Source organism: Chiloscyllium plagiosum, chromosome 25 (genome assembly GCF_004010195.1).
Source record: "Chiloscyllium plagiosum isolate BGI_BamShark_2017 chromosome 25, ASM401019v2, whole genome shotgun sequence".
Classification (NCBI taxonomy): domain Eukaryota; kingdom Metazoa; phylum Chordata; class Chondrichthyes; order Orectolobiformes; family Hemiscylliidae; genus Chiloscyllium; species Chiloscyllium plagiosum.
In genome coordinates, this window is record NC_057734.1 from 24,504,111 (window position 1) to 24,513,719 (window position 9,609).

At 37.6% G+C, this 9,609-nt stretch overlaps 1 protein-coding gene and 1 long non-coding RNA gene across 5 annotated transcripts in view; one reads left to right on the forward strand and one right to left on the reverse strand.

The window, feature by feature from the left end:
* Positions 1 to 9,609, reverse strand: part of LOC122562660 (protein FAM216A) — a 31,461-nt gene that overhangs the window by 1,352 nt on the left and 20,500 nt on the right. For both annotated transcript variants that reach the window (XM_043715692.1, XM_043715691.1), the window contains exons 4-5: positions 4,981 to 5,107; positions 4,190 to 4,364 (exon numbers count right to left, since the gene is read on the reverse strand). In XM_043715692.1, the coding sequence (XP_043571627.1) occupies positions 4,190 to 4,364; positions 4,981 to 5,107 (302 nt within the window). The remainder of the gene's footprint in view (positions 1 to 4,189; positions 4,365 to 4,980; positions 5,108 to 9,609) is intronic.
* The window catches only part of LOC122562661, a 21,477-nt gene continuing 16,968 nt past the window's right edge, over positions 5,101 to 9,609 (forward strand). For all 3 annotated transcript variants that reach the window (XR_006315382.1, XR_006315381.1, XR_006315380.1), the window contains exon 1: positions 5,101 to 6,044. This is a non-coding gene — a long non-coding RNA (uncharacterized LOC122562661). The remainder of the gene's footprint in view (positions 6,045 to 9,609) is intronic.

Sequence of the window (9,609 nt, forward strand, 5' to 3'; positions counted from 1 at the left end):
AATTTTGATGAGAAAGACTTGTTTCTTTTGCATCTCTTGTTAGTTACAATTAATTATATTGTTAAGTAGGCAATTCTTGCCTTTATAAATAGGCAAAGTGAAGACAGCATCATAGGCTAAAAGGCCACTTCCCATAACTTTGTTAGTCTATACTGATCTTTGCAGTAATCCAAAACTAATCCCACTGATTTTTCATACTTGATTCTTAGTATATCAATTTATTTAGGTTGTGTTTGGATGTTGATGGACTGTAGCATTTATCAAATAGCCATTTGTCCCAATCGCAACCTTTTTTTATAAAACAATGCTAAGTGATGGAATTAGATCATTTAAAAATTCATTCTGGCGATTGACTGACAGACCTGTGCAAACGGGGACCTATATGTTTCAAGCATCCAGTCATTTGTTTTTTTTAAAAAAAACTGATAAATCAGAGTTTAACTTATGTTTTCCAAGCATAAGATGGTAGAAGCTACATTTCCTAAAAATGTATTTCCATTACTGAGCGTAGCATATTGTCAGAGGGTTTAGTAGCTTAATAGGTTAAAAATCTCAACACCAGGTTATAGTCCAACAGGTTTAATTGGAAGCACACTAGCTTTCATAGCGACGCTCCTTCATTAGGTGGTAATCTACCAGCTGATGGAGTGTCGCTCCAAAAGCTGGTGCTTCCAATTAAACCTGTTGGACTATAACCTGGTGTTGTGATTTTTAACTTTGTACACCCCAGTCCAATACCGCCATCTCCAAATCATAGCTTAATAGGGGATAGGTATAGACCATTGACAGATTTTACCATAAATAAGTTTGAGAGAATTTTGGGGTTTTTTTTCTCCCCTATGTGGAAATTATTTGGGAATATAATGTTTAAATGTGGTAGTTTAAAATGTTCTTTCCAGAAAGAAGCATGGTAGGTGATGTGGTAATGAGCTACCTATCATAATAATGGGCATTAAGGAATAAAAATTCAGTTGCATAAAAATCTGCTTGTATTGCTATTTCTGGAGCCACTTCTTTTAAACACCTAAGATGTAGGCCATCTTGTCAGCCTTTAAGTGTTTCGGCTTTCCCCACCATTTTTCCCTGATGATGATGATTGTTTTAACACTCATTCACCTCCTGATTTGAATTGCATCTTAGAGAAATTTTCTAAGTTCAACAGTGAAGACCTGTTAACACATCTAACATTTCCTTTATCAATTCCCACTCTAGAAAACCAACAGTAACTTTAGTTTCTATTTTCCTCTTTAAATACCTGTAGAAACTCTTATTACCTGGTTTATATATTAGCTAACTTTCATACTGTACTTTTTTTATGATTATCAATTTTATGATCTAGCTATAGATTTTGTAAAATCATTCAATTTTGATAGTTTCCTTATCTTCCTCATTTAGCCAAATTTATGCTGCCAACTTGGTCCTTTTTTCACTTGGATGAAACTTTTTGAGAGTTATGAAGTATCTAATTAGAAGTGTACAAATGCATTTCTTCTGTCCTATAAAGTAAACTCACATTTTTCTCCATCCAAAATAATTCTACATTGTACTAATTGCTTTTTCAAGCTAAAGTCATCTCACTGTATTGTACTAAAGACTTCAATTAATATTTTCCTAGGCACTAATTTTTTTTAAAATGTCAAGAATTCTTCAATATTCAAGTACCAGCCAAGTTGTACATGTTTATTTCTAACTGTGCTAACAATTTATCCATTTTGTTATGAATGTTATGAGTCCAATCTCTGGTTTTATTTGCTAGTACACTGTTACATTTGTATTGTATCCCTTCCTTCCACACTCTGGTCGTCATTATCCAAATCACTACCCTGATATACTATGTACATAAAACGTAGAACAGGACAGGAATAGCCCTTCGGCTCACAATGTCTGTGCTGACCACGATGGTATTTTAAACTAATCCCATCTGCCTACATGTGGTCAGAATCTCTCCTGTCTGTCTGATTGCATCTTAAACTTTGCTAATGTTTCTGCTTCTACTACCTGCCCTAGCAATCTGTTCCAAGCACCTACCACATTCTATGTAAATTCGTTCCTCACACATATCTCTTTTAGACCACATTATCCACTTGAGTTGCCACTTTCAGGGAGCTGTAGACTTACAGCCCAAGATTCCTTTGTATATCAATGCTCCTAAAAGTGCTGTACTTTCCTCTTTCATTTAACCTCCCAAAATGCATCACCTCAAACTTCTATCATTAAGTCAGAAATAGAAATATTTGTGCAATTATTACCAATGTTCAGGCCTATTAATATCTTATTATTTTATTCGTGGAAGCAGACATCACTGACTGGGCAGCATTTATTATCCATTCACTACTTGTCCTTGAACTAAGTGGTTTGCTGGACAATTTCAGACGACAGTTAAGGGTCAACCATCTTCCTGAAGGACTGAATCGTACCATGGTCAAACTGGGTTAGGATGGCAGCTTCCTTCTCTCTATAAGGGCATTAGTAAATCAGTTGGGCATTTACAACAATTAGCAATGGTTACATTAGACAAGTTCTGCATTTTAGATTTTTATTGCTATTAGACAAGCTCTGCATTTTAGATTTTTATTGAATTCAAATTTCACCATCTGTCCTGGTGTTTTTTGAACTCTTATCCCAGGACAATAGTTTAGAACTCTGGATTAGTGGTTTAGTAACCTCACCATTCTTGGATCAAACTCGAAGGCTCCGTCTGAACAGCAGAGTGCATCTATACCAAATGGAAAGCAGCGCTTCAGGAAGGCAGCTTATGACCACTTTCCTGAGGGCAATTAGTAATGGCCAAAGAGTGCTGGCCTTGCCAGCAACACTCCGATCTCATGAAAAATTTTTTAAAAACATTACTTGGCAACACTATTTGTTCACTTGAACTATCAAGAACTATGCAAAGTACCAATTAGAAATGGATTTTTAAAAAGAGGAAATCAAGTAATCAAATTTCTCAATTGATTTCTTTGAAAACTCATGAACCAGCAGCTATCATAGAATCATCCAATTGAATTGAGCAATTAATCTTAAACTGTTTATAATCAAAACTTCCCTATCCCCATACTTCATTGACCACATCTCTTTCATGACCCTGTTTCCCCCACTCTTCTGTTTACAGCAGTCTCTACTGCCAAAGTTGTGATTTGCTAGAGCACAGTTCACGTTAAACCCATTTCAACAGTACAGCTGCCAATTTTCCCTAGTACAGCTACTAATGTTCTATGAATCAAAATCCATTTCTCCCACACCAGTCCTTAAGCCTCATACTTCGCTCCCAACCTTATTTATCCCATTACAAATTGCAGCTCATGTCATCTTGGGATTATTACTAACAGAGAGCTCTACTTTCAAATTTAGTTTCTATCTGATCATAATTCCCCAAGTGGAACCTCTTTCCTAATCTCATTTGTCATTGGTACCCACATGTGCCAAGAATAACTGGATCTTCCCCTTTCCACTGAGTTCCTCTCTAATCCAAAGCAGATATCCTAATCCCTGGTACTGGGCAGGCAGCACAGCATTCTAGATCCTCCTTGAAGCTGTACAGAACTGTTTATTTCCCTAACTCTACTGTCTCTACCACCAAAATATTCCTATTTAGTACTGATACTTGAATGGCTCCCTGCACTGAGTGCCTGGGTAGTTTGCTCATAAACTTTGCAGCTCAAATTCTCATTATGCAAACTGCAAGAATCTCAGACCCAGGGGATAGTTGTAAGGGCTGAAGCTCCACTTATTCTCAGTCACCTGATCTTTTAACCCCATGCAATTTGTATACCAAATGTTATGGTGAGTATAGATATACTTTCATGACTATAGCATTAAATATCATTGATATTCTGGAAAAGGTTAAGAAGTCTACACTAAAAGGACATGTAAGAAATATGCTATCTTGAGTATTATTCTAACATGATATTGGGCAGCAGCAGTGCACTCCTGAACTTAAACTAAGACTACCTTTGAGTAATCTGACATGCTGGTTTCTGAGACTATCAAAGGCAGGTCTGAAATCTATTAACATTCATGCTCCCAACTTAATGGACATTCTTTAATCAGGATCTGAATTAACAGGCCAGTACTATGTAAAATAAATACTCATAACAAATTAACTACCCATCTTTAATTCTGCAATATTCTTGGATTTGATAATGAGGGATGTGAATAAAGCAGGAAAATTAATGTAAAACATACAAACCTCCCGCTGCTGTCCCCTATGATGGGGAGGAAACGTGGTCTTCCAGCTTGTAAAGTTGGTGACTGCTTAGAGCGTGGAGCTGTTGATGACCTGCTGCTTTGCTTCCAGATTTCTTTGTGGGACTGTTTTGTGAGATAATCAGTGTACTTCTGAAATTCACGTGGGGTTATATACCCTGGTGTAAACAAATGAGAATACATGATTGAACAAACAGGATAGTCAGATTATTAAATGGGGAAATTTTATTAATTTTAGCCCCACAAATTTGCCTCAAAATCAATTTAAAGGGTAAAACTCTGGTGTAAGTATCCTGATTACTTCGCTATAGCTGATAACTGTTCTTAGTGTTGCCGTTCAGAGATCAGCTGCAACTATGCACGTAGTTAAATAATTTTCCTAGTCTGTAGCCTTTTAAGGGGAAATGTTTCAAAATTGAACAGTCTAAATTTAAGTTCAAGTATTTCTTAGTCTTCATCTCGTATTTCAACTGGAGTTTGCTTTTATTCCCTCTTCGAACTTTGTCTTCCATATTTCTTACATTCTCTTTCAACTCAAATCAAATTTTAACCCAAAAAAGGTCTGAAGAAGAATCAGAACTGACTCAAATTGATTTAGTTTCTCTCTCTCCACAGATGCCTCTAGACTTGGTGAGTTTCTTCAGCACTTTGTTACTTCTATTTCGAATCCTAGCATCTACAGTATTTTGCTTTCATTTTGGTCAAGCTTTGATATAAAATGCTGGACATTATAATCATGAAACTTTTAATCATCGTAAAATACTTTGTACTTACCAAGCTGGGTACGATGTTGCAACATGCTTAAATATTGTTTCTGCAGCAGCCTGTGCATATGATCTGTGCTGTAGATATTAGCAATACTATATAGATAGCGCTTCTGCCCTGTTTTCAAGCCTGGATGCTAGAATACAGTGTTTAAATGGTCATTTAACATACTATTTTTAAAAAAAACAGTAATATTTAAGTTCATCAAATTAACCAATCTTGAATTAAAACCTAACTGTCCAAATATTGATCAATATTTGGTTCACAGGTTTTGTCCATTTGATAAAGGTATTGGTGAGTGCATACAGAAGGACAATTTCCCTAAACGTGTTCTATCTTTTGCCTCAAGAACATAAATTAGTGAAATGAATGTGAATCCATTTTGTTGTACAATAGGATGCAACAAACAGCAAGAATGACTAATATATCTTTAATGGTAATGGTTGACAGAAGAATGTTGACCAATAGAATTGCCTGCTATTATATGGATTTTTTTTATTGTTCACTAAAGGCACTAAAGCATGTAGATGTGGTATTACACCTCATCTGAAAGATTGTTCTTTCAATAATACTGCACTTCCTCAGCACTTCTACATCAGCTTAGATTGCAAGCTCTTATCATTAGCAGTTTCCCAGTCAGAGCGCCAAAAAAAAAAATCAAACTACAAAAAATTTATTGTTTCCAGGATTGTAGTGTTAGTACAACTTGAAGTGCACCAAATAAAAAATGAAATAAAATACTTGGTAGAAAATAAGAATGAACTTTAAAAGTAGAACATTATATAGATGTATAAAATCCTTGAACAAAAAGATTGGTCAGTCTCCAGTGCATAAATAACAATGGAAAATATCTGTTATTCCCATTTACTTCAGAGGTGAGATTATAATCCCTCAGCCGGCTACAAAATGAAGTATTGATTTTTTTTTTCACTTAGTTCAAGGCCACAGGAAGTTCATGAATTCATACAAAACCTTTGGATACCTGCCACATTCCAGCTACTGTACTTGGCTCCAAATGGATCATCAGCTGAGCAATTATTTTTAAACAAAAACCTCAAATTTGGAAGAAAAAGGTATGATATTGCCTGGGGTTGACGAGCTAATGAATAGGAGCTAAACAGCTGCTAATCAAAGTAAGTTTCCAACACCAACAAGTTTCCAATTGACCTCAGGACCTATTCAAATAACTACTCTACAGGAGTACCTGAATAAAAGGTTTCAAGGAGGATAGGCCAAGACAGTATAAATACAAATATCCACCACTTTCCAAGCAAATGTAAATTGTAAAACAAAAACAAAATTAAAATATGTAAAGAGCTTGCATGTATGTAACATGTTATATTCTTAGGACATCCTTAACCACTTTGTATACATATTAGCGTAAATTAATTGACAACTAGATCAGACAGGTAACAATAAGTGTAAGGACCAATTAAACTATATTTGTAGAGTTAGTTTGGGGAGATCTTTGACAAAGCAGCTCCTCATTCATTTTTGAATAGTGCCATGGATTCGTTTATGCACACATGGCCAAGCAAGCTGGGGTAGGGTTTAATATTCCACTCTAAAGATCGTATATACATAATATATATATAAAAAAATATACACACGCGCACACACATCACTCCCCATTCCCCATTCCCATCCCCACAAGATAGCACTCTCTCTCTACACTGCAATGAAGTGTCAATGGAGATTATGTACTCTCATTCTGCAGAACAATGAGTTAATCCAGGAGAGAGTGTATTACTATTGAATCAAGGTTGACATTTTTATATGAATTTCTGCAAAAAGTGCAACTGATTGACTTTGCAGCTATTAAATTATTTCTCTAAACACACTAATATTTTTAAATATTGGATAATACATCTTATTAGCCATTAAATAATATAAATTGTATTTCTGTAGTGTCCCAATGCACAAAACAAAATGTATAACAAGGCCACAATAGAAGATAATAGATCTGATGATCAGAGTCTTTGCCAAAGCACAGGTGTTCAGGTGGAAAGCAAATCAGAAAGGTACAAGGAGGAAATTCCTGACCTTAAGTCTAGACAACTAAAATCCTGGCCCTCGATTGTGATGGATTTAAAATCAGAGTGCACAAGAAGCCATAATTAGATTAACAAATATTTCTGAGGATTGCTGAGCAAGAGTTGGTTACAAAGAAAAGAAGGGATGAGGCCAAGAAGAGTTTAAAAACAACAATGAGCATTTTAAAATCAAAATATTGGTTGACTGGGAACTAATGGAGATATATAGATACAGGGATGATAAGTAAATAGAGCTTAATGTGAGTAAGGGCAGGATACCAGAGTTTTGGATAATAAGTTTCCAGAGAATTGAATTTGGAAAACCAATCAATTGTGCAATGAGAAAGTTGACATTAAGCAAGTATATGAGAGGATGCAGAGGAGATTTGCCAGGGTGTTGCCTGGGCTGGAGTGTTGTAGCTATGAAGAGAGACTAGATAGGCTGGGGTTGGCTTCCTTCAAGCAGAGAAGACCGAGAGAGGACAGATCTACAGAACTATAAAGGAGCATAGAGAGGATAGTTATAGAGTCAAAGAGATGTACAGCAAGGAAAGAGACCCTTCAGTCCAACCCGTCCATACTGACCAGATATCCCAACCCAATCTAGTCCCACTTGCCAGCACCCGGCCCATATCCCTCCAAACCCTTCCTATTCATATACCCATCCAAATGCTTAAATGTTGCAATTGTACCAGCCTCCATCACTTCCTCTGGCAGCTCATTCCATACACGTACCACCCTCTGCGTGAAAAAGTTGCTTCTTAAGTCTCTTTTATATCTTTCCCCTCTCACCCTAAACCTATGCTGTCTAGTTCTGGACTCCCCAACACCAGAGAAAAAAACTTTGTCTATTTTTCCTATCCATGACCCTCATGATTTTATCATCTATAAGGTCACCCCTCAGCTTCCGATGCTCCAGGGAAAACAGTCCCAGCCTGTTCAGCCTCTCTCTATAGCTCAAATCCTCTAACCCTGGCAACATCCTTGTAAATCTTTTCTGAACCCTTTGAAGTTTCACAACATCTTTCCAATAGGAAGGAGACCGGAATTGGATGCAATATTCCAAGTGGCCTAACCAATGTCCAGTACAGCTGCAACATGACCTTCCAACTCTTGTACTCAATACTCTGACCAATAAAGAAAAGCAAACCAAATGCCGCCTTCACTATCCTAACTACCTACAACTCCACTTCCAAGGAGCTATGAACCTGCACTCCAAGGTCTCTTTGTTCAGCAACACTCCCTGGGGCCTTACCATTAAGTGTATAAGTCCTGCTAAGATTTGCTTTCCCAAAATGCAGGACCTCTCATTTATCTGAATTAAACTCTATCTGCCACTTCTCAGCCCATTGGTTCATCTGGTCAAGATCCCGTTGTAATCTGAGGTAACCTTCTTCGCTGTCCACTACACCTCCAATTTTGGTGTCCTCTGCAAACTTACTAACTGTACCTCTTATGCTCACATCCAAATAATTCATGTAAATGACAAAAAGTAGAGGATCCAGCACCGATCCTTGTGGCACTCCACTGGTCACAGGCCTCCAGTCTGAAAAACAACCCTCCACCACACCACCCTTTGAGCCAGTTCTGTATCCAAATGGCTAGTTCTCCCTGTATTCAGAGAGATCTAACCTTGCTGAACAGTCTCCCAAGGGGAACCTTGGCGATCGCCTTACTGAAGTCCATATAGATCACATCTACCGCTCTGCCCTCATCAATCCTCTTTGTTACTTCTTCAAAACACTCAAACAAGTTTGTGAGACACCATTTCCCATGCACGAAGCCATGTTGACTATCCCTATCTGTCCTTGCCTTTCAAAATACATGTACATCCTGTCCCTCAGGATTCCCTCCAACTACTTGCCCACCACTGAGGTCAGGCTCACCGGTTTATAGTTCCCTGGCTTGTCCTTACCACCTTCTTAAACAGTGGAACCACGTTAGCCAACCTCCAATCTTCCGGCACCTCACCTGTGACTATTGATGATACAAATATCTCAGCAAGAGGCCCAGCAATCATTTCTCTAGCTTTCCACAGAGTTCTACGGTACACCTGATCAGGTCCTGGGGATTTATCCACCTTTGTGTTTCAAGACATCCAGCACTTCCTCCTCTGTAATATGGACATTTTGCAAGGTGTCACCTTCTATTTCCCTACATTCTATATCTTCCATATCCTTTTCCACAGTAAATACTGATGCAAAATACTCGTTTAGTATCTCCCCAATTTTCTGCGGCTCCACACGAAGGCCGCCTTGCTGATCTTTGAGGGGCCCTATTCTCTTCCTAGTTACCCTTTTGTCCTTAATGTATTTATAAAAACCCTTTGAATTCTTCTTTAATTCTATTTGTCAAAGCTATCTCTTGTCCCCTTTTTGCCCTCCTGATAAAAACCCTTTGAATTCTCCTTAATTCTATTTGTCAAAGCTATCTCTTGTCCCCTTTTTGCCCTCCTGATTTTCCTCTTGCCTAATACTGTCAAAACTGGCCTTTCTCCAATTTAGAACTTCAACTTTTAGATCTGGTCTATCCTTTTCCATCACTATTTTAAATCTAATGGAATTATGGTCACTGGCCCCAAGGTACTCCCCCACTGCCACCTCAG